Raw genomic sequence first — 25992 nt, forward strand, 5'->3', positions numbered from 1 at the left:
CCTCGACCCTTCTACCCTCCACCTCCACCCTCCCAACCCTCCACCCACTTACCCTCCACCCTCCACTCACCCTACCCTCCACCTCAACCTCTACCCCTCCCACCTCCACCACTACCCTCCACCTCCACCACTTACCGCCCACCTCACCACTACCCTCCACCTCCACCACTACCCTCCACCTCCCACCCTCCACCTCACCTCTCACCCTCCTACCTCACCTAAACCTCCACCCTCACCTCAACCCTCCACCCTCCACCTCAACCTCTACCTCCACCTCCACCACTACCTCCACCTCAACCACCTACCCTCCACCTCCACCACTACCCTCCACCTCCACCACTACCCTCCACCTCCACCCACTACCCTCCACCTCCACCTCCACCCTTACCCTCTACCTCCACCCACTATCCCCTACCACCCTCCACCACTACCCTCCACCTCCATCACTACCCTCCATCACTACCCTCCACCTCCATCACTACCCTCCACCACTATCCTCCACCTCCACCCTCCACCACTACGCCCACCCCTCCACCACTACCCTCCACCTCCACCACTACCCTCCACCTCCACCACTACCCTCCACCTCCACCCACTACCCTCCACCACCTCCACCTCCAACAATACCCTCCGCCACTATCCGCCTCCACCACTACCCTCCACCTCCTACAATACCCTCCACTACTACCCTCCACCTCCACCACTACTCTCCACCACTACCCTCCACCACTACCCCTCCCCCCTTTCTCACAAGTTACTACCTTGCCCGAGACCACAGGAGGCTGCTGAGGGGAGGGCAGCTAATAATAATGGCTGGAATGGAAACCATGTGTTTGATGTGTTCGATGCCATTCCATTGATTCCGTTCTGGCCATTACAATGAGCCTGTCCTCCCCATTTAAGGTGCTACCAGCCACCTGTGCCCGAGACCTACCAGTACCTCCACTCCCTCCCACAAATCTCCCCAACTGGCAAAGATCCAAAGCGGCAATGCACTCCTCCTGATGAATGGCATTTCAGCCCAGGATCAGCCATTGGGAGTTTGTCCAGAGCTCTTTGCTGTGGAAACAAAGCCAGTTCCACCTGTCCTGTCAAGCACAATGGCTGAATGAGGCTCCCTCTCTGTAGGGGATGTTTGCCCAGGCATTGTAAAGGTAGCCCTCCCTGAGTGCTTCAGAATTAGTCAAGCCTTCAGAGGGCTTACTTTACACAGTATTTGTTTCTGGGGCAGAGGAAGGAACCCTGGGAAAGTGTCCAGCAGGTAAACTCAAGCTCATTCCAGACAATTCTCTAACCTTGCTGTTAGATGCACTTTGTCTCTTTAGTGGGTAAGTGCGGTGCTTAATTTGAGACGGATACTGCCGGAGCAGGATCCGGCACCTCTCAGTTTTGGACTGTTTCATTCCGTAACCTAGGATCCAATACCACTCGTGGTATGAAACATAATTTTCACTGTTTTCAATGTAAAAATGGTAATCAAAGCGATCAGAGTTCATTCGAATTGCCTCTGTAATTCTCCTGCCTCCTAAAAAAAACGTAGCCTAATGTGAAAATGTAGATTTTCAGCCCGCGCCTGATATTCTAAGAATTGATTCGGGTTGGGCCAACCCGGGTTTATGATTTGCACAACATTGTCGCCTAGAGACCAACTCGTGGCAGCTGCTATATCTCTCACAGAACCAGAATGAGATTCACTTTCTATGATCTCTCTCCCTCTCTCTGCTCTGATAGACATGAGCCTGCAACTACCATCCCTCKAGAGTTGTACATCATTTAGTTTCTTATAGAATCATAGCCATGGGAAGGGTGGGGTGGTGCTGCAGCACCCCTGATAAATTGAAATACATTCGTCAAAGTTCTAGAATTACTGCCGTCTGTTCATAAATAAATTAAATCATTCAGAATACTACACCAGGAGTAGGACTATAATTTTGCCACAGAGGATCAATAGTTTTTTATATTTCATTTTTTTTATAGCCTAGCTGTGGATTATGTGTAGCCCAATCATGATGCATTGACAGCATGCAGCCAAAACAGGCCTTTCGCAATATTTCAAATAAAATCGTCAAATAGCACAGGTTGGAAAGCAAATGGCTCCTGCTGAAACAAAAATATTATCTGTCTGTAGGCTACGAAAACATTTTATCAACTTCCAAATTGGCCTATTGAGAGCACAGCATTGTTTATACAAACTACATAAAACGTGAGAGAGATGGGCTTTTGGCACAAGCCATCGGGTATCATCAGTCAGTAAACTGCACATCATTGGGTGAGTCAGTGAAACTGGAAAGCGTTTTAGGACTATAATTTCCTCCTCCTATTGTACACTATGTGTGTCTCTTCAACACATAGGCCTAGGCTATTGATGGATTCAATATGAGGTCATTTTTTATGATCTCACATTATCAGTTTGTCAGTGTCAAAGTATAGCCTGACATTTCAATCACTTGTTTAGTATTAAAAAAGATTCTGCCAAAGTCTCCAGTCGTAAAATGACATAGAATTGCATGAAATGCGTTTACAAAAGGCCCAATTTTTCCKGGAKCCTYGGCTACAAAATACATTCTGCAAACGCCTCTACTTTATTATTAAAGTGATTTTCAGTACCTACGAGCTCCCCAGGTCACTRCCCTCTCYCGCTCACTTTTTGTTCCTGTCACACCCTGATCTGTTTCACCTGTCTTTGTGCTCGTCTCCACCCCCCTCCAGGTGTCGCCATAGGCTACAAAATACAGGTGAAACAGGATCGATGACCTCTGCTTGACCTGTTGTTTGCCTGCCCCCTGTTTCGTAAATAAACATTTGTTATTTCGAACTGTCTGCATCTGGGTCTCATCCTGAGMTCTGATAGTTCRGGCACRTCCCGATGTACAAATTAAGCACTGGGTAAGTGTCCAACCAAAAACACTCCCGTGTTGCTTWTAGAAAAGGTATAGGTTTACAGAATTATCTTGTATTTTTGCCTTTATTTGATAAAAAATAAAAAGGCATTATCACACTGRTACAGAAGCCAAAATGCAAATCAAACAAGTATGATCTCTTGTATTATAATTACAGAGCTAACAGGAAAAACAAACGAGGACACAGTAAACAGGCAGGGGGTACAAGGTCATTTAACGTTACACTCGGCTGATCACAAACCATGGGAACTATGCTTGACTGACCGAATATTTATTTTGTAGCTGTGGTGCAAATCATTCTTCATTATTGGAGAGGTAGMTCTTATGTCACTTTTCATTCTCCTAATCCGGTGGGAACGAGGAAAGAGGTAATGGCAGTCTGATAAAGTCCTGCTGAAAAAGCATGACTGACCACATGAATATGGTTTACTCTCTCTTTCTATATCACTTTGTTTATGTGCGTATTTGCAAGCAAGAGAGAAAGAGAGAGTGAGAGCGTGACAGAAAGAGAAGAAGGCTTTTTACAGTCAGAGTAGAGGCACTGGTCCTATTAGTTCCCTTAGCAAATAACCCAGTCATGCATGAAACTGGATGAGTGGTTGGTGAGAGTGAAGAGTATGGAAGCTWACACCGTTATTCTAGTTGAAAACAGAACATTCCCCTCCATCACCCCTACAAGGGCTGGAGCACAGAGAGCTCTGTCCCTGGCTTATATAAGAGGTGGAGGGCTAAGACTGTGTCCACAGAGAGTCAGGTATCTGGCACAGACAATATCCTGCTCAAAGCTGTTGATCTCTATGCATTAGGGTTTCAGGCCAGTTCACTCATACCCGGTCAATAGAACTATTGCACAGCAGGATGGTCGTAAGATGGATCCATTATGGTGACAAATAGATCTCTCATCTGTGAGAGCAGAAATGTGCCTGAGATGAGGATCAATTAAGCTAATGTGAGTAGTGAACAGATTAAAATGGGGTTGTCATGAAATTTCTCAATGATTCATGGAGTTGAGCTCATTCAAAAATTTAACGGTGGGATATATGAACGTGGTCCCCCTGACTTTGAATAGGAAACAACCATACTACCAACTAACCCTAACCCTAACCCATACTGATACAATACTACCAACTACCCCTAACCCTAACCTCTACTGATACAATACTACCAACTACCCCTAACCCTAACCCCTACTGATACAATACTACCAACTACCCCTAATCCCAACCCATACTGATACAATAGTACCAACTAGCCCTAATCCTAACCCATACTGATACAATACTACCAACTAGCCCTAATCCTAACCCATACTGCTACCATACTACCGACTACCCATAACCCCTACTACTACCATACTACCAACTACCCATAACCCCTATTTCTACCATACTTCCAACTACCCATAACCCCTACTGCTACCAACTACCCATAACCCCTACTACTACCATACTACCAACTACCCCAAACCCCTACTGCTACCATACTACCAACTACCCCAAACCCCTACTGCTACCATACTACGACTCCCCCTAACCCCTACTACTACCACACTACCAACTACCCATAACCCCTACTACTACCATACTACCAACTTCCATTAACCCTACTACTACCACACTACCAACTAACCCTAACCACTACTACTACCATACTACCAACTAACCCTAACCCCTACTATACCCATACTACCAACTAACCCTAACCCCTACTACTACCATACTACCAACTAACCCTAACCCCTACTACTACCATACTACCAACTAACCCTAACCCCTACTACTACCATACTACCAACTTAACCCTAACCCCTACTACTACCACACTACCACTAACCCTAACCCCTACTACTACCATACTACCACCTAACCCTAACCCCTACTACTACCATACTACCAACTAACCCTAACCCCTACTATTACCATACTACCAACTAACCCTAACCCCTACTACTACCATAATACCAACTACTATTATGCCGAGTGATATCAGACTGCAGCCAATGAAAAGATTGGATGCATTTGTAAAATCACCAATGTGCTTCACATTCATTTGGAAGAACACTTGAAATTGTCAACTTGTGGTACGAATATAATAATACAAGTGTAATAAAATGGTAAGGACACTAACGACACCTAATAAACTGGACAGATGTATTATTTTAAACACAACATGGACATCGATTACTCATTTGTCATGAGACAGGGCTTAAATTATGTGAAACTGCTCAGATTACTGCACGTTCCTCAAATTGCCATTAGGCCAGTTTCAAATATACATTTTTCATATCAATAATGTACTTTCAGAACAAGATCATGCCTGTGTGTCTCGTGGAGTGAAAGTGGCGTGTCCCCAGAGTACAGGGGACGATGTTTATCACATCACCCCCATCATCTCACCAGACTGTTGGAGTACAAGCATTTCGCAGCACCTGCAATAACATCTGCAAATCTGTGTACGCGACCAATAAACTTTGATTTGATTTCACCAGACTAAACGCCAGCAGACAGCAGGCTTTAGCTTTGGGGAGGAAAATGTCCTCCAGTCCTTGGTTCAGCCATAGTCTTTGAACTCTGCTAAAGACTGATTTCCCAATTTACTTATGAAGGTCTTACAGGCTGAAACGTCAGGGTTTTAGTGTAAATAATAATGAAATCCTCAGCTTTTTAAGGGAGAGTCAGTTGACCATAATACTTCTGAGGTAAATTAGTATCTTTCATCAAGAAAATGACAGTGGTGTCCACCAGAATATTCAACATGTAACCTCCAAAGCAACTCTTCCCTTCTTCCTTCTACAGAGTATGGGTGGGGGATCATGGGGGAGTGACTCTTGCACCATTTTCCCAACCCTCTAGTGTCATGAGAGAACTTACCAGAAGCATTACTATACTTCTTGGTGTGACAGGTGGATACTGAGTAGCTCTCTTCTGTCTCGCCTGGCCGGTGCAGCTCGTTGGCAATCAAGGGCGGGGCATTGTCTTTATAAACTGAGMTTTTTTGCGTTCATTCACGGATTTCTCTTGCTGTATGAGGTTGGCGTACTCTGGGAGAACAGGAGCATTAATAAAGGTGGCTTAGTTTGGCTATTTAAGTGCTCAATGCTACATTGGTACAGAACACAACAGCTGTGACTGACTGGGATTTCTCTGTCTTAGCCACACAGCCAAAGCAAATCGCTGCTTAACCAAATCCATATGTTTTATCTCTCCTAAGTCTTGTGCAGTTGGCCGTTGGCGATGTTACTCCCCCCCCCTAAGTTTAGCCTCACGGGTAGACGAAAGGCCAGCTTGAGCTAGTGTACTGCATAACGATCCATAGACGAGCAGCTAAACTTGTAGGATTAAATCCAGGATGAGAAAATACTTACGTAATCACTTAAAAGTCATGAACCAACCGTGATGCATAATAAACTTAACCAAACAGTCCTCTAGGACTTACAGTAAATGCTGATGATGTAATGATTGAATCATGGTCCACTCACTGTCTATAATCCTTTTTCAAGATGAAGGCAGAGATGCAGAGTAAAATAAACCAAAGGGCGTTTTATCTCTCTCACACACACACACACACACACACACACACACACACACACACACACACACCACACACACATGACACACACACACACACACACACACACACACACACACACACACACACACACACACACACACACACACACACACACACACACACACACACACAAGCCAGCAATGCTCTTTGAACTGGCGGATGATCCTTCACATGGAGTATTCAGCCCAGCTGCCCTGGGCCAGGGAGGGGGCTTCTATAAATGTTATTTTACAGGGTGACGTTGGATGATGGAGAAACCATGACGCAACTGTAGGGTCATCTCCCTCTTTCCCTCTCTACACACAGAGACCTTGTGAGCATTGAGGGGTGTTGGCCTGTCTGTAACCCGGACCCATTCATGATTCTGTAATGGAGATAAGGCAGAACTATACAATTTAAATGCAGACTGGATCAGGGACCTATCTGATGTAAGGGGTTTTCTTACACAATCTATCTCCTTATCAAAGACAGRCAAAAAACAATCTATCTCCCGATTAAATACAGCCAAAAGGACAGTTCATTCTTAAAGAGTTTAAGGTAGGGAAGGTGTTAAAACCACTATACAAGTCTCACTTTCTAACCTTTCAAATCATTTTCTATTAATCAGCTTGGTGCAGCTTAGTGAGAGAGATATCCAGGCCGAGCCACGGCTCCAGGAGAGATCAGCAACCGTAATTAAATTCATAATGAGAGTCGTCAAGGAGCCCCAGAAATCAGACAAGGACACTATCACTAATGATGTCCCCTCCACCCCTCTCCACTTTTAGAAATTCTCCACCACAGCGGAATAGGAATTTCACTGATGGGCTGACCCAGACAGATGAGAAGGCCCCGTCGAATGAGATTTGTTGTGTAAGGTGTGGCATTTAATGAAATGTACTATATAAGCTTACAACTAGTAAGTGAATGTCCATTTGCATGTACAAAGCCTATAGGCCAAGCTGCAGCATGCCTTGGTTGGCCATTTGGTATGCTTTATTCACTCAATTTCCTTTGGCCAATTGGAGTAATCAAAAGTKAATATGTTGTCTTTCATGCCCCTTTCATAAGAAAAGCAAAGACTAGAAACTTTCCGGATCCTATGTGAATGGCAGTCTACTCCGATTATGTGGTTCTTCTTGGTGTTGGGCTTTGTCTGATGTCTGAATGCAGGGGGATTGATTGGCTCACCAAAACAAGAGCTGTCACCATGGAGAGAGCGAAAGAGAGACGCACACAGAAAAACACACATACAGACAGATAGAGAGAGACACAGAGACAGAGAGTGAGAGAGAGACAGAGACAGAGAGAGAGAGAGAGAGAGAGAGAGAGAGCAAGAGAGAGCGAGAGAGAGAGAGAGCAAGAGAGAGCAAGAGAGAGCGAGAGAGAGAGGCGCGCCAGGGCACTGGACTGTTCACCAGTAATCCCCTGCATTCCGATGGCTCTCTCCTAAATAACCCTACACCCACAGACAGCTGGACTGAGACCAGCTGACTGGTTGCTATGTCAACCTCTTGCACCATTTCATCCTGAAACAAATGTGGTGACGACAACAACCCCTTTTTAATCCAATCTCCAGTTTGTCAGTCCAACAAAGTCATTGAATAAGGCCCCTGACTTTCYGATGGCTTAATGTGATTTTGAGCTGTGGTTCTGCTCCCACCGGTCGTTAATCTTCATTAGGCTACACAAAAATTATGCCATCTCTAAAGACCTAAACAAAAAATAAAACAATAAAACAGATCCCACACTTTCATTTTCATTCTTGCTGCTCAATCCCAAACCTCTCTGTCAATTTGGTTGCTGGGGAAACGACTCTTCTGATCCACTTGCCAGAAAGACAGAGGTAACTGACAGAATGCCATATCTAACATGACTCCTCTCTAATCCTCTGAGGCTGGTTACTCAAGGCTGGAGCACTAACATCAGTCCTGCATCGCCACAATACATTTTATTTCAAGTATGTCCGACATGTTTGATATGAAATGTATTGAGATTGACAGGAGCTACCTGAGTCAGACAGACAAAGGTCATACCATGTGACCGACACTGAGTATATTATGAACACCTGCTCTTTCGATGACATAGACTGACCAGGTGAAAGCTATGATCCCTTATTGATGTTACCTGTTAAATCCACTTCAATCAGTGTAGATGAAGGGGATTGTATTGTCCCCCCCCCCCTCTTTTATATTATCTATGCATATTCACGTTAACTCTACCTACATGTATATATAACCATAATTACCTCGACTAACCGGTGCCCCCGCATATTGACTTTGTACCGGTACCCCCTGTATATAGCCTCGCTACTGTTATTTTACTGCTGCTCTTTAATTACTTGTTATTTTTATTTTTTACTTATCTATTTTTTACTTAACACATATTTTTCTTAAAACTGCATTGTTGGTTAAGGGCTTGTAAGTAAGCATTTCACTGCAAGGTCTACTATACCTGTTGTATTTGGCGCATGTAACAAATAACATTTGATTTGATTTGAGACAGATTAAAAAATGATTTTTTAAGCCTTGAGACAATTGAGACATGGATTTATGTGCCTTTGAACGTGGTCAAAGGCATATGGTCAAGAACTGTAACGCTGCTGGGCTTTTCATGCTCAACAGTTTCCCGTGTGTATCAAGAATGGTCAATGGACAATGGACCCAATGGAAATCCAGCCAACTTTACACAACTTTGGGAAGCGTTGGAGTCAACATGGGCCAGCATTCCTGTGGAACGCTTCGACACCTTGTAGATACCATGCCCCAATGGATTGAGGCTATTCTGAGGGCAACTTAATATTAGGAAGGTGTTCCTAATGTTTGGCACACTCTGTGTAGAGCTGTGAATATGGGTTACTAGACAGAACTCATGACGTTGTGTGGGGAATAGATTTTGGACCATAAGTAAAAGTGAAAGACCTAACTGTTTCTACAGACAGCCAAATATAAATAATTCTCTCTGCATATTTTTTCTTCCCGACAGAGAAGTGATAATGACTTCTTCTTGATATCAGCATCTCACATGTGGGAGGTGACAATCTGGCGATCACACCTCAGAACTGTTGATATCTCCTCTTAACAGGTTGGCTTCCTTTTTCCACTCTCCACATCACCATGACAACCACCTGCTGTCAGCAAAAAAAACAAGACTTAACTTAAAAAAGATTAGGAAAACACACCCGCTGCGAGGATGCAGATAGAACATCCATGCAGCCAGTGAATGAATTGGGAAAATAGACAGAAGTCCAATATGCACACTGCTTAAGGGGCCCCCTGCCTGACTAAATTGTAAGGCGTTTGATTTTATGGATAGAAGAACTTCCAGATAATCTGTGTCTCATTCCTAGAAAAACAAAGCAGTGTTTTTTTATAAGTACATAATGGGAGCTTTTTGCTGAATTTGCACAGCAGCATGGGGTCCTGAGAGGGACTTTAGGAAGAGAACGATGGGGAGTAATCCTAGTGTCATCATCTGTGATGGGGTTTGAGACCCCCTGACATTCTGGGCTGGAGTGTCTATATATTTGACTGATTGGACAGGCAGAAATCGAATTCCTTTCACCACATCAGTGGTCAGACCCCAGAGGGTGAACAACAAAGCTTTAGGATAGCAGCTCAATCTGGAGCAGCGCAATCTCTCAATCTGGGGGCCTATCTGAACTGGCACCTATAGTGTCAAAAGTAGTAGGCAATAGGGTGCTGTTTTCGGACCCAATCTGGGTGTTCCAGATCCTTGCCAAAGGGTCATCATGGCAAGCCACAAGCTCCTGCCCACACAGACACTCACTATACACTTACTGAACCTCTCAGACAAAGACTAGCCCTCCACAGACAAAGCAACGTTCTCTCAGACCAAACAAACCCAGAGATGTTTTCATTTGTCTTAGCAGCAGGCCAGCCCCACGCGTCTGTTGGTCCTTCTATAAACACACTGGCCTGCCTGTACAGTACAAGCATCTGTACTCAGCTTCTCTACTGCTCTTCTCTGGACCTGGTATTATGGCTTGAAGATGTCCTTGGAAATCAAACTCTGTCGAGTTCAAACAGATGGCCACATCAACAGGTGCTAGAGAACTAATGAACACATCTGATGTACTCATATCCCCGTCCCAGCAGGAGGCCTTTCGCATTTTGGTAGGCCGTCATTGTAAATAAGAATTTGTTCTTCACTGACTTTCCTAGTTAAATAAAGGTTAAATAAGATAAATAAATATAGATTGTGATCCGGGTTGCTGTTTCTTGAAATACTCCTTTACAATACGATAAGAATTAATTACGATTGATATCTAATTTCTGTGTAAATAAAGTTAATTTCACTATAATGTTGATCAGGGGAGGTACAAGTATGTAAATGAAGTAAATTTCACTATAATGTAGCTTAGTGAAGGTATAAGTATGTACGGTTTTGGGGCAGTGGCTTCTTCCTTGCTGAGTGTCCTTTCAGGTTATGTCGATATAGGACTGTTTTACTATGGATATATATACTTTTGTGCCTGTTTCCTCCAACATATTCACAAGGTCCTTTGCTGTTGTTCTGGAATTGATTTGCACTTTTCGCACCAAAGTACGTTCATCTCTAGGAGACAGAACGCGTCTCCTTCCTGAGCTGTATGACGGCTGTGTGGTCCCATGGTGTTTATACTTGCTTATTATTGTTTGTACAGATGAACGTGGTACCTTCAGGCGTTTGGAAATTGCTCCCAAGGATGAACTGGACTTGTAGAGGTCTACAATTTTCTTCGGAGGTCTTGGCTGATTTTGTTTGATTTTCCCATGATGTCATGCAAAGAGGCACTGAGTTTGAAGGTAGGCCTTTAAATACATCCACAGGTACACCTCCAATTGACTCAAATTATGTCAATTAGCCTATCAGAAGCTTCTAAAGCCATGACATAATTTTCTGGAATTGTCCAAGCTGTTTAAAGGGACAGTCAACTTAGTGTATGTAAACTTCTGACCCACTGGAATTGTGATACCGTGAATTATAAGTGAAATAATCTGTCTGTAAACAATTGCTGGAAAAATGACTTGTGTCATACACAAAGTAGATGTCCTAACCGACTTGCCAAATCTATAGTTTGTTAACAAGACGTTTTGTGGAGTGGTTGAAAAAAGAGTTTTAATGACTCCAACCTAAGTGTATGTAAACGTCCGACTTTAACTGTAAATACAGTTTGTTTCATTATAATGGATGGAACAACATTTACTTTTACATTTGAGTCTTTTTGCAGACACTGTTATCCAGAGCGACACACAATTAGTCCATTCATTTTAAGATAGCTAGGTGAGACAACAACACATCACAATCGAATCAAGTACATTTTCCCTCAATAAAGTGTTTATCAGCAAAGTCAGAGCTAACGGGAAAGTAAGTGTGGGGGGGGGTTCCGGTGAACTGGAGGCACAGTAGGGAACAAAGCACACACCCCTGAGGGTCCCCCGTGTTGATGGTCAGCGTGGCTGATGTGTTGTTGCCTACCTTCACCTCTTGGGACGGCCCATCAGAAAGTCCAGGAACCAGTTGCAGAGGGAGGTGTTCAGCCTTAGGGCTTGGTGATAAGCGTGGAGGGGACTATGGTGTTGAATGCCGCGCTGAAGTCTATGAACCACATTCCTACATAACTATTAATTTTGTCCAGGTGGGTAAGGGCAGAGTGGAGTGCATATCATCTGTGAATCAGTTGGGGCGGTATGCGAATTGGAGTGGGTCCAGGGTGTCTGCAATGATGGTGCTGATGTGAGCAATGACCAGCCTTTCAAAGCAGTTCATGGCTATAGATGTGAGTGCTACGGGGCGATAGTCATTTAGGCAGGTTACTTTGGCATTCTTGGGCACAGGGACTATGGTTGTCTGCTTGAAACAATTTGGTATTACAGACCGAATCAGAGATAGGTTGAAAATGTCAGTGAAGACACTTGCCAGCTGGTCAGCGCATGCTCTGAGTACGCATCCTGGTATTCCGGCTGGCCCTGCGGCATTGCGAATGATAACCTATTTAAAGGTCTTGCTCACATTGGCGATGGAGTGCGAGATCAGACAGTCATCGGGAACAGCTGGMGCTCACATGCATGGCTCAGTGTTGCTTACCTCGAAGCGAGCATGGAAGCAATTCAGCTTGTCTGGTAGCTGGGCAGCTGGGCTTCCCTTAGTAATCTTTAAAAGATTGCAAGCCCTGCCACATTCCGCCGAGCATCAGGGCTTGCATAGTAGGATTCGAGCTTAGTCCTGTATTGACACTTTGCCTGTTTTATGGCTCGTTGGAGGTCGTAGCGGGATCCGCTCCTTGAAAGCGGCAGCTCTAGCCTTTAGCTCAGTGCAGATGTTGCCTGTAATCCATGGCTTCTGGTTGGGGTATGTATGTACGGTCACTGTGGGGACGACGTCGTTGATGCACTTATTAATGAAGCCGTTGACTTATGTGGTAAACTCCTCAATGTCATTGGATGAATCCCGAAACATATTCCAGTCTGTGATAGCGAAACAGTCCTATAGCTTAGCATCTGCTTCATCAGACCACTTCCGTATTGAATACGTCACTGGTACTTCCTGTTTGAGTTTTTGCTTGTAAGCAGGAATTAGGGGGATAGAATTATGTTCACATTTGCCAAATGGAGGGCGAGGGAGAGCTTTGTATGCATCTCTGTGTGTGGAGTATAGGTGGTCTAGAGTTTTTTCCCTCTGGTTGCACATGTAACATGCAAGTAGAAATTAGGTAAAAAGGATTGCAGTCTCCCTGCATTAAAGTCCCCTGCCACAAGGAGTGCCAATTCTGGATGAGCATTTTCTTGTTTACGTATGGCCTTTAACAGCTCATTGAGTTTGGTCTTAGCTCTAGCATCGGTTTGTGATGGCAAATAGACGACTACGAAAAATATAGATGAAAACTCTCTTGGTAAATAGTGTGGTCTACAGCTTATAAAGAGATACTTTACCTCAGGCGAGCAAAACCTATTAGATTTTGCGCAACAGCTTTTACTGACACGTAAACACAGACCGCCACCCCTTGTCTTACCAAAGGCAGCTGTTCTGTCTTGCCGACACATGGAAAACACAGCCAACTGAATATTATCCATGTCGTCGTTCAGCCATGACTCTGTGAAACATAAGATATAAGTATTTAATGTACTGTTGGTAGGATAGTCTTGAACGGAGCTCATCCAGTTTATTATCCATTGTACGTTGGCCAATAGGACGGATAGTAGAGGCAGGTTACCCACTCGATGAATACGTCCCCTGTATCGGCGTCTTTTCTTCATGCGAATGACGGGGATTTGGGCCTGGTCCGGTATCTGCAGCAAATCCTTTGTGTCCGACTCGTTAAGAAAGTCGAAGGGCCTGCTATGCTCCTTCTTCAGACAGTAGGGCCTGCTCCTCTCCTTCTCCAGACAGTAGGGCCTGCTCCTCTCCTTCTGCAGACAGTAGGGCCTGCTCCTCTCCTTCTTCAGACAGTAGGGCCTGCTCCTCTCCTTCTGCAGACAGTAGGGCCTGCTACGCTCCTTCTTCAGCAATTGGCTGCTCCTCTCTTCTGCCAGACAGTAGGGCCTGCTATGCTCCTTCTTCAGACAGTAGGGCCTGCCTCCTCTCCATTCTGCAGACAGTAAGGCCTGCTACGCTCCTTCTTCAGACAGTTGGGCCTGCTCCGCTTCTCTTCAGACAGTAGGGCCTGCTATGCTCCTTCTTCAGACAGTAGGGCCTGCCTCCTCCTCTTCTTCAGACAGTAAGGGCCTGCTACGCTCCTTTCTTCAGACACGTAGGGCATGCTACGCTCCTTCTTCCAGACAGTAAGGGCCTGCTACGCTCCTTCTTCAGACAGTAGGACTGCTCCGCTCCTTCTTCAGACTGTAGGGCCTGCTACGCTCCTTCTTTCAGACAGTAGGGCCTGCTCCGCTCCTTCTCCAGACAGTAGGGCCTGCTCCTCTCCTTCTGCAGCCAGTAGGGCCTGCTACGCTCCTTCTTCAGACAGTTGGGCCTGCCTCTCTCCTTCTGCAGACAGTAGGGCCTGCTACGCTCCTTTCTTTCAGACAGTTGGGCCTGCTCTTCTCCTTCTGCAGACAGTAGGGCCTGCTATGTCCTTCTTCAGACAGTAGGGCCTGCTCCTCTCCTTTTGCAGACAGTAGGGCCTGCTACGCTCCTTCTTCAGACAGTTGGGGCTGCTCCGCTCCTTCTTCAGACAGTAGGGCCTGCTATGCTCCTTCTTCAGACAGTAGGGCCTGCTCCTCTCCTTCTTCAGACAGTAGGGCCTGCTAGGCTCCTTCTTCAGACAGTAGGGCCTGCTACGCTCCTTCTCCCAGACAGTAGGGCCTGCTACGCTCCTTCTTCAGACAGTAGGACCTGCTCCGCTCCTTCTTCAGACTGTAGGGCCTGCTAACGGTCTCCTTCTTTTCAGACAGTAGGGCCTGCTCCTCTCCTTCTGCAGACAGTAGGGCCTGCTCCTCTCCTTCTGCAGACAGTAGGGCCTGCTACGCTCCTTCTTCAGACAGTTGGGCCTGCTCCTCTCCTTCTGCAGACAGTAGGGCCTGCTACGCTCCTTCTTCAGACAGTTGGGGCCTGCCGCTCCTTCTTCAGACAGTAGGGCCTGCTCCTCTCCTTCTGCAGACAGTAGGGCCTGCTCCTCTCCTTCTGCAGACCAGTTGGGCCTGCTACGCTCCTTCTTCAGACAGTTGGGCCTGGCTCCTCTCCTTTCTGCAGACAGTAGGGCCTGCTACGCTCCTTTTCAGACAGTTGGGCCTGCTCCGCTCCTGTCTTCAGACAGTAGGGCCTCTCCTCTCCTTCTGACAGACAGTAGGGCCTGCTCCGCTTCTTCTTCAGACAGTAGGGCCTGCTATGCTCCTTCTTCAGACAGTAGGGCCTGCTCTCTCTCCTTCTTCAGACAGTAGGGCCTGCTAGGCTCTTCTTCAGACAGTAGGGCATGCTACGCTCCTTCTCCAGACGTAGGGCCTGCTACGCTCCTTCTTCAGACAGTAGGACCTGCTCCGCTCCTTCTTCAGACAGTAGGGCCTGCTACGCTCTTCTTCAGACCATAGGGCCTGCTACGCTCCTCTCCAGACAGTAGGGCCTGCTCCTCTCTTTCTGCAGACAGTAGGGCCTGCTACGCTCCTTCTTCAGACAGTTGGGCCTGCCTCCTCTCTTCTGCAGACAGTAGGCCTGCTACGCTCCTTCTTCAGACAGTTGGGCCTGCTCTTCTCCTTCTGCAGACAGTAGGGCCTGCTATGCTCCTTCTTCAAACAGTAGGGCCTGCTCCTCTCCTTTCAGACAGTGGGCCTGCTACGCTCCTCTTCAGACAGTTGGGGCTGCTCCGCTTTTCCAGACAGTAGGCCTGCTATGGCTCCTTCTTCAGACAGTAGGGCCTGCTCCTCTCCTCTTCAGACAGTAGGGCCTGCTACGCTCCTTCTTCAGACAGTAGGGCCTGCTACGCTCCTTCTCCAGACAGTAGGGCCTGCTACGCTCCTTCTTCAGACAGTAGGACTGCTCCGCTCCTTCTGCAGACTGTAGGGCCTGCTACGCTCTTTCTTCAGAACAGTAGGCCTGCTCCTCTCCTTCTGCAGACAGTAGGGCCTGCTCCTCTCTTCTGCAGACAGTAGGGCCTGCTACGCTCCTTCTTCAGACAGTTGGCCTGCTCTCTCCTTTGCAGACAGTAGGGCCTGCTACGCTCCTTCTTCCAGACAGTTGAGGCCTGCTCCGCTCCTTCTTCAGACAGTAGGGCCTGCTCCTCTCCTTCTGCAGACAGTAGGCCTGCTCCTCTCCTTCTGCAGACAGTTGGGCCTGCTACGCTCCTTTTTCAGACAGTTGGGCCTGCTCCTCTCCTTCTGCAGACAGTAGGGCCTGCTACGCTCCTTCTTCAGACGTTGGGCCTGCTCCGCTCCTTCTTCAGACAGTAGGGCCTGCCTCCTCTCCTTCTGCAGACAGTAGGGCCTGCTCCTCTCCTTCTGCAGACAGTAGGGCCTGGCTATGCTCCTTCTTCAGACAGTAGGGCCTGCTCCTCTCCTTCTGCAAGACAGTAAGGCCTGCTACGCTCCTTCTTCAGACAGTTGGGCCTGCTCCGCTTCTTTCTTCAGACAGTAGGGCCTGCTATGCTCCTTCTTCAGACAGTAGGGCCTGCTCCTCTCCTTCTTCAGACAGTAGGGCCTGCTACGCTCCTTCTTCAGACAGTAGGCCTTCTCCGCTCCCTTCTTCAGACAGTAGGGCCTGCTCCTCTCCTTCTTCAGACAGTAGGGCCTGCTCCTCTCCTTCTTCAGACAGAGGGCATGCTAGCTCCTTCTCCAGACAGTAGGGCCTGCTACGTCCCTTCTTCAGACAGTAGACCTGCTCCGCTCTTCTTCAGACTGTGGGCCTGCTACGCTCCTTCTTCAGACAGTAGGGCTGCTACGCTCCTTCTCTCAGACAGTAGGGCCTGCCTCTCTCCTTCTGCAGACAGTAGGGCCTGCTACGCTCCTTCTTCAGACAGTTGGGCCTGCTCCTCTCCTTCTGCAGACAGTAGGGCCTGCTACGCTCCTTCTTCAGACAGTTGGGCCTGCTCTCTCTCTTCTGCAGACAGTAGGCCTGCTATGCTCCTTCTTCAGACAGTAGGGCCTGCTCTCTCCTTTTGCAGAAAGTAGGGCCTGCTACGCTCCTTCTTCAGACAGTTGGGCTGCTCCGCTCTTCTTCAGACAGTAGGGCCTGCTATGCTCCTTCTTCAGACAGTAGGGCCTGCTCCTCTCCTTTTTCAGACAGTAGGGCCTGCTACGCTCCTTCTTCAGACAGTAGGGCCTGCTACGCTCCTTCTCCAGACAGTAGGGCCTGCTACGCTCCTTTTTCAGACAGTAGGACCCTGCTCCGCTCCTTCTTCAGACGTAGGGCCTGCTACGCTCCTTCTTCAGCAGTAGGGCCTGCTCCTCTCCTTCTGCAGACAGTAGGGCCTGCTCCTCTCCTTCTGCAGACAGTAGGGCCTGCTACGCTCCTTTTTCAGACAGTTGGGCCTGCTCCTCTCCTTCTGCGACAGTAGGGCCTGCTACGCTCCTTCTTCAGACAGTTGGGCCTGCTCCGCTCCTTCTTCAGACAGTAGGGCCTGCTCCTCTCCTTCTGCAGACAGTAGGGCTGCTCCTCTCCTTCTGCAGACAGTGGGCCTGCTACGCTCCTTCTTCAGACGTTCGGCCTGCTCTCTCCTTCTGCAGACAGTAGGCCTGCTACGCTCCTTCTCAGACAGTTGGGCCTGCTCCGCTCCTTCTTCAGACAGTAGGGCCTGCTCCTCTCCTTGCAGACAGTAGGGCCTGCTCCTCTCTTCTGCAGACAGTAGGGCCTGCTACGCTCCTTCTTCAGACGTTGGGCCTGCTCCTCCTCTTCTGCAGACAGTAGGGCCTGCTACCTCCTTCTCAGACAGTGGGCCTGCTCCTCTCCTTCTGCAGAATAGGGCCTGCTATGCTCCTTCTTCAGACAGTAGGGCTGCTCCTCTCCTTCTGCAGACAGTAGGGCCTGCTCCTCTCCTTCTTCAGACAGTAGGGCCTGCTCCTCTCCTTCTTCAGCAGTAGGGCCTGCTCTCCTCCTTCTTCAGACAGTAGGGCCTGCTCCTCTCCTTCTGCAGACGTAGGGCTGCTCCTCTCCTTCTTCAGACAGTAGGGCCTGCTCCTCTCCTTCTGCAGACAGTAGGGGCCTGCTCCTCTCCTTCTTCAGACAGTAGGGCTGCTCCTCTCCTTCTGCAGACAGTAGGGCCTGCTCCTCTCCTTCTGCAGACAGTAGGGTCTGCTACGCTCCTTCTTCAGACAGTCGGCCTGCTCCTCTCCTTCTGCAGACAGTAGGGCCTGCTACGCTCCTTCTTCAGACAGTTGGCCTGCTCCTCTCCTTCTGCAGACAGTAGGGCCTGCCTCTCCTCTTCAGACAGTAGGGCCTGCTCCTCTCCTTCTCAGACAGTAGGGCCTGCTACGCTTCTCCTTCTTCAGACAGTAGGGCCTGCTCCTCTCCTTCTGCAGACGTAGGGCCTGCTCCTCTCCTTCTTCAGACAGTAGGGCCTGCTCTCTCCTTCTGCAGACAGTAGGGCCTGCTACGCTCCTTCTTCAGACAGTAAGGGCCTGCTCCTCTCCTTCTGCAGACAGTAGGGCCTGCTACGCTCCTTCTTCAGACAGTAGGACCTGCTACGCTCCTTCTTCAGACAGTAGGGCCTGCTCCTCTCTTCTCAGACGTAGGCTGCTACGCTCCTTCTTCAGACAGTTGGGTCCTGCTATGCTCCTTCTTCAGACAGTAGGGCCTGCTATGCTCCTTCTTCAGACAGTAGGGCCTGCTCTCTCTCCTTCTTCAGACAGTAGGGTCTGCTATGCTCCTTCTCAGACAGTAGGGCCTGCTCTCTCCTTCTTCAGACAGTTGGGCTGCTCCGCTCCTTCTTCAGACAGTAGGGCCTGCTATGCTCCTTCTCAGACAGTAGGACCTGCTCCTCTCCTTCTTCCAGACAGTAGGGCCTGCTACGCTCCTTCTCCGAACAGTAGGGCCTGCTAGCTCCTTCTTCAGACAGTAGGACCTGCTCCGCTCCTTCTTCAGACTGTAGGGCCTGCTACGCTCCTTCTTCAGACAGTAGGGCTGCTACGCTCCTTCTCCAGACAGTAGGGCCTGCTCCTCTCCTTCTGCAGACAGTAGGGTCTGCTCCTCTCCTTCTGCAGACAGTAGGGCCTGCTCCTCTCCTTCTGCAGACAGTAGGGCCTGCTACGCTCCTTTTCAGACAGTTGGGCCTGCTCCGCTCCTTCTGCAGACAGTAGGCCTGCTATGCTCCTTCTTCAGACAGTAGGGCCTGCTCCTCTCCTTCTTCAGACAGTAGGGCTGCTCCTCTCCTTCTGCTGACAGTAGGGCCTGCTCCTCTCCTTCTGCGAGACAGTAGGGCCTGCTACGCTCCTTCTTCAGACTGTAGGGCTGCTACGCTCCTTCTTCAGACAGTAGGGCCTGCTACGCTCCTTCTCCAGACAGTAGGGCCTGCTCCTCTCCTTCTGCAGACAGTAGGGCCTGCTACGCTCCTTCTTCAGACAGTTGGCCTGCTCCTCTCCTTCTGCAGACAGTAGGGCCTGCTACGCTCCTTCTTCAGACAGTTGGGCCTGCTCTTCTCCTTCTGCAGACAGTAGGGCCTGCTATGCTCCTTCTTCAGACAGTAGGGCCTGCTCCTCTTCTTTTGCAGACAGTAGGGCCTGCTACGCTCCTTCTTCAGACAGTTGGGCCTGCTCCGCTCCTTCTCAGACAGTAGGGCCTGCTATGCTCCTTCTTCAGACAGTAGGGCCTGCTCCTCTCCTTCTTCAGACAGTAGGGCCTGCTACGCTCCTTCTTCAGACAGTAGGGCCTGCTACGCTCCTTCTCCAGACAGTAGGGCCTGCTACGCTCCTTCTTCAGACAGTAGGACCTGCTCCGCTCCTTCTTCAGACTGTAGGGCCTGCCTACGCTCCTTCTTCAGACAGTAGGGCCTGCTCCTCTCCTTCTGCAGACAGTAGGCTGCTCCTCTCCTTCTGCAGACAGTAGGCCTGCTACGCTCCTTCTTCAGACAGTTGGGCCTGCTCCTCTCCTTCTGCAGACAGTAGGGCCTGCTACGCTCCTTCTTCAGACAGTTGGGCCTGCTCCGCTCCTTCTTCAGACAGTAGGGCCTGCTCCTCTCCTTCTGCAGACAGTAGGGCCTGCTCTCTCCTTCTGCACACAGTTGGGCCTGCTACGCTCCTTCTTCAGACAGTTCGGCCTGCTCCTCTCCTTTTGCAGACAGTAGGGCCTGCTACGCTCCTTCTTCAGACAGTTGGGCCTGCTCCGCTCTTCTTCAGAAAGTAGGGCCTGCTCCTCTCCTTCTGCAGACAGTAGGGCCTGCTCCTCTCCTTCTGCAGACAGTAGGGCCTGCTACGCTCCTTCTTCAGACAGTTGGGCCTGCTCCTCTCCTTCTGCAGACAGTAGGGCCTGCTACGCTCCTTCTTCAGACAGTTGGGCCTGCTCCTCTCCTTCTGCAGACAGTAGGGCCTGCTAGCTCTTCTTCAGACAGTAGGGCATGCTCCTCTCCTTCTTCAGACAGTAGGACCTGCTCCTCTCCTTCTTCAGACAGTAGGGCCTGCTACGCTCCTTCTTCAGACAGTAGGGCCTGCTACGCTCCTTCTCCAAACAGTAGGGCCTGCTACGCTCCTTCTTCAGACAGTAGGACCTGCTCCGCTCCTTCTTCAGACTGTAGGGCCTGCTAGCTCCTTCTTCAGACAGTAGGCCTGCTACGCTCCTTATCCAGACAGTAGGCCTGCTCCTCTCCTTCTGCAGACAGTAGGGTCTGCTCCTCTCCTTCTGCAGACAGTAGGGCCTGCTCCTCTCCTTCTGAGACAGTAGGCCTGCTACGCTCCTTCTTCAGACAGTTGGGCCTGCTCCGCTCCTTCTGCAGACAGTAGGGCCTGCTATGCTCCTTCTTCAGACAGTAGGGCCTGCTCCTCTCCTTCTTCAGACAGTAGGGCCTGCTCCTCTCCTTCTGCTGACGTAGGGCTGCTCCTCTCCTTCTGCAGACAGTAGGGCCTGCTACGCTCATTCTTCAGACAGTAGGGCCTGCTCCTCTCCTTCTGCAGACAGTAGGGCCTGCTCCTCTCCTTCTGCAGACAGTAGGGCCTGCTACGCTCTTCTTCAGACAGTTGGGCCTGCTCCGCTCCTTCTGCAGACAGTAGGGCCTGCTATGCTCCTTCTTCAGACAGTAGGGCCTGCTCCTCTCCTTTTGCAGACAGGAGGGCCTGCTACGCTCCTTCTTCAGACAGTTGGGCCTGCTACGCTCCTTCTTCAGACAGTTGGGCCTGCTCCTCTCCTTCTGCAGACAGTAGGGCCTGCTACGCTCCTTCTTCAGACAGTTGGGCCTGCTATGCTCCTTCTTTAGACAGTAGGGCCTGCTCCTCTCCTTCTGCAGAAAGTAGGGCCTGCTACGCTCCTTCTTCAGACAGTTGGGCCTGCTCGCGCTCCTTCTTCAGACAGTTGGGCCTGCTACGCTCCTTCTTCAGACAGTTGGGCCTGCTCCTCTCCTTCTGCAGACAGTAGGGCTGCTATGCTCCTTCTTCAGACAGTAGGGCCTGCTCCTCTCCTTCTGCAGACAGTAGGGCCTGCTACGCTCCTTCTCCAGACAGTAGGGCCTGCTACGCTCCTTCTTCCAGACAGTAGGGCCTGCTACGCTCCTTCTCCAGACAGTAGGGCCTGCTACTCTCCTTCTTCAGACAGTAGGGCCTGCTACGCTCCTTCTTCAGACAGTAGGGCCTGCTACGCTCCTTCTCCAGACAGTAGGGCCTGCTACGCTCCTTCTTCAAGCTGTAGGGCCTGCTACGCTCCTTCTTCAGACTGTAGGGCCTGCTACGCTCCTTCTTCAGACAGTAGGGCCTGCTACGCTCCTTCTTCAGACAGTAGGGCCTGCTACGCTCCTTCTTCAGACACGTAGGGCCTGCTACGCTCCTTTTTCAGACTGTAGGGCCTGCTACGGCTCCTTCTTCAGACAGTAGGGCCTGCTACGCTCCTTCTTCAGACAGTAGGGCCTGCTACGCTCCTTCTTCAGACAGTAGGGCCTGCTCCTCTCCTTCTTCAGACAGTAGGGCCTGCTACGCTCCTTCTTCAGACAGTAGGGCCTGCTACGCTCCTTCTTTCAGTTGAAAGTGTCGTGCCCCAGCTGATAATCACCTCAAAAATTGCCTCAAAACTGAACCTAAACTATACCATTTTTTTTACACATATAATAGATGAAATAAATTAAGTATGATGGGGAATGACGTAAAATTATGTAATTACCAATTGTGAATGAAGAACAGGACGGGCCCTTCTGTAAGCAACTATCCTGAACCATTCCCAGAGAGTTGTGGGAAGGTTGTATGCAAAATAACCATAAGTCAACCACGCTCTCACCAAGCTTTAAGAAACATATGGTTCTCTGAACGTTATGTGCTAGCTGGGGAAACAATTTAGTGTTGTTCTTCCAGTTGCCAGGTGCTACTCTGCCCTCTAAATCTCAAAAGAAAAGTGGTTGGTGTGGTTTGGCATGGCAGACTGCTGTTTGTTTACCCAGCTCGAACAGGGCCTCAATGACCTCTGACCTCCGACCCTTGACCCCTACCCATCCCCCCAATGAAAAGCACTTCTCTCAGAAGGACTGGTCAGAGTCCGTGAAAACCTGACACGTTACTTTTCACCAGCCTGCCCAGTCTGAAAGGTGAACACTGACCTCTCCTCCAATAGGAACAGTCCTCCTTGTTCCCCACTGGCTAGCAGAATGCACTGAGCACTGTATGCGGCATCTAGCACACGGCTCCGAGGGAGGGCGTTCTGTCAGAGACAGGAGAGGGAGGGCATTCAGTCAGAGACAGCAGTATAGCCCGGCAGACACAAGGACAAATTAGTTACTCAGAGAGTGTGCAGGGTCACAAGATAGTGCTGTTCAATATAGTCACTACCCAGCTAGCACATAACGTTCTGAGAACCATATGTTTCTTGTAGCTTGGCATGGTTGTCCTATGGTTACTTTGCATACAACCAACTTTTTGGGAAGGGTGCAGGATAGGATGGCTTTGGAACTTTCTCAGCACATTTAAGGAACTTCACCCCCAAAAAATCTATATTTCAGCACTTTAACAGAACGTTTCCTAAAAGTTCAAACATGGTCACATTTGAAAACATGTTTGGTAATGTTCTAGGAATCTTCACCAACTTGTTTGACATTGAGAATGTTCTCAAATAGTGCAGAGAACGTTAAGAAACAATAGGAATTTCAGTAGGTCCACAGAACATTTCAAACAAGTTCACTTGTGGTCATATTTTACTGCATTTTAGGAACATTCTCAAAAATGTTGTTACTTAACCTCTCTTGGGCACGTCTTCAACAGCCATTGAAACTGCTGGGCGCCAAATTCAAATACAGAAATATTCATTATAAAAATTCAGAAAACAAAACATATTTTACATAGGTTGAAAGATTAACTACTTGTGAATCCAACCACGGTGTCAGATTTTTAAAAATGCTTTACGGCGAAAGCATATCTTYCGATTATTTGAGAACATAGCCCACTAGACAAATCATTACAAAAGTAGCCAGCCAAGTAGAACAGTTAAACATGTCAGAAATAGAGATAAAATTAATCCCTTACCTTTGATGATCTTCATATGGTTGCACTCAGCAGACATTCATTTACTCAATAAATGTTCCTTTTGTTCGATAAAGTCTCTTTATATCCAAAAACCTCCGTTTTGTTCGCACGTTTTCTTCAGTAATCCACAGGCTCAAACGCAGTCAAAACAGGAAGACAAAAAAATTCAAATTGTATCCGTAAAGTTCATAGAAACATGTCAAACGATGTTTATATTCAAACCTCAGGTTGTTTTTAGCCTAAATAATCGATAATATTTCAACCGGACAATAACGTCGTCAATTTAAAAGGTAAACAAGAAACGCACTCTCTCGGTCATGAAAAAGCTGGTATAGGAAACCTACAAAATAATAGCAAGAACCCCCTCTGCAGTTTAGAAAATGCTGTCATAATGCTGTGCTGATAAACATTTACAATACATGTTTAACATTTAAAAGCATGAAAAAGCTCTGTGACACTTTAGGGTCCACTCATTCCGACTGCTCTTACTTCTTCATTTTTCAGAATACAAGCCAATTTCTAAAGACTGTTAATTAACATCTAGTGGAAGGCATAGAAACTGCAAATTGTGTCCTAAGTCAATGGATACTGTAATGGCATTGAATAGAAAACTACAAAAACAAAACTACTTCCTGAATGGATTTTTCTCAGGTTTTCCCCTGCCAAATCAGTTCTGTTATATTCACAGACACTATTTTAACAGTTTTGGAAACTTTAGAGTGTTTTCTATCCAAATCTACCAGTTATATGGATATAATATCTTCTGGGCCAGAGAAGCAGGCAGTTTAATTTGGGCATGCATTTCATCCAAAATTCCCAATGCTGCCCCCTACTATAGTGAAGTTAAGCGATGTTTTCAGAATGTTCAGAGAATGTATGGTTCTCTTTTATGTCAGTTCTTGGCAATATTCTGGTAATGTTGAATTCTACACATGAACATCAATTAGCTCTAAATTCTGTTCTCAAAACATGAAGAAAACTTTCCATAAAACCTTTGGTAACATTCTGAAAACGTTCTAAGATTGTTATTAAGAAACATGCGTACATTCCGTTCTCGGCATCACCAACACTCTCTTTATCCTCTATCTTGTTACGTGTGTTCAGGTGTGTTGGCAGCGCCCAATAATTGGCCACACCTGATCTTAATAAGTGCATGTTTCCTTTGAAATGGGGTCTCTTTGAATAGACTAAAATGAACAGTTTTGTATGTGTAAAAAAACATGGCATACAAGCTCCATCCTGGTGGTGCAGTGGACTAATTCCAATGATAGGGAATAGATGATCATTGGCTTGAATCTCACTGATGCCTTGACAGCAAAAAAAGTTTGACAAACATATGTTAATGCCTACTGTATCTGTGCTTGGAGTTCAAAAATGTTAACCCAACATAAACTAGCAGTGTTATTAAAAGTGTTATTGAAACATTTAGAGAAAGTTATAAAAGAGAAGTGTACCCAAAATCCAGAAACTCCCYAGTGATTCCATGCATTGAAACTAGTTCAGCGGAGTTTGCATTCTCCCCCTCCCTGTACTGCTGTACTGAAATAGCTGCAAACATGGGTCACATGCCTCGTGACGTTGCTGGATGCAGGCCTCACTCTGCTCCGTTAACAGTGAGTTCATGATTCAGAAATCCACGAAGTGTGGGCAAATTCATTTTTTTATTGAAAGTGTACGGCCAAATTAGCTATTTTTGTCAAAAGGTACTATCAGTTTTGAGTCAGGAAATGTGTACTTTTCCGCCTAAATCATTTAAAATTATTTTATATKATTATTTTATGTAGCCGACTGCCACAGCAGCAGAGATGGGTAACAACCGCATATTTGTGCCCTTGTGGGGAGACCCTGCTATGTAAAAACGTCACGATATGCCCTTATATGGAGCTTGACGTCACAGATTTAATTTTTTGGGGGGTGAGAAGGAGCTGGGGGCGAAAGTTAATCGTTTTCATATTGCAAGTAAAGTTAGTTATGCAAAGTGGAAAAATAGATGGCAGCAAGAGCAAGCTGGTGTTCGGACCCTGGCTTCACATCATTCAGGAAATCAAGGGAAGAAGGCGCAAAATATCCCTGTTTTCCGATAAAAGATAGAGAGAGATGCAGAAGATGGTTAATAGCAATTCGAAAATATACTGAAAATATATATAAACGCAACATGTAAAGTGTTGGTCCCGTGGTATATCAAGAAGCTGATATTTGCATGAGGCAAATGGTGGTCACACCAGATACTGACTGGTTTTCTGATCCATGTCCCTACCTTTTAAAAAAAAGAAGGTATATGTGACCAATATCTGTATTCCCAGTTATGTGGAATCCATAGATTAGGGCCCAATTTATTTATTTAAATTGACTGATTTCCTTATGTGAACCGTAACTCAGTAAAATCTCTCAAATTGTTGCATGTTGTGTTTATACTGTATTTTTGTTCAGTATAGTAAATACCATGTAAATACTCCTGCAGCCAACCTTGTTTA

At 47.5% G+C, this 25992-nt stretch overlaps 1 protein-coding gene across 1 annotated transcript in view; it reads right to left on the reverse strand.

Moving 5' to 3' along the window:
• Positions 1–24182, reverse strand: part of LOC111959752 (rho GTPase-activating protein 15) — a 167908-nt gene extending 143726 nt beyond the window's left edge. Inside the window, exons 1-2 of the mRNA XM_070437588.1 lie at positions 23519–24182; positions 22600–22700 (exon numbers count right to left, since the gene is read on the reverse strand). Of these exons, the coding sequence (XP_070293689.1) occupies positions 22600–22700; positions 23519–23555 (138 nt within the window). The 5' untranslated portion in view covers positions 23556–24182. The remainder of the gene's footprint in view (positions 1–22599; positions 22701–23518) is intronic.
• Positions 24183–25992: the final 1810 nt, after the last annotated feature.

This window comes from Salvelinus sp. IW2-2015, linkage group LG36 (genome assembly GCF_002910315.2).
Source record: "Salvelinus sp. IW2-2015 linkage group LG36, ASM291031v2, whole genome shotgun sequence".
NCBI lineage: Eukaryota > Metazoa > Chordata > Actinopteri > Salmoniformes > Salmonidae > Salvelinus > Salvelinus sp. IW2-2015.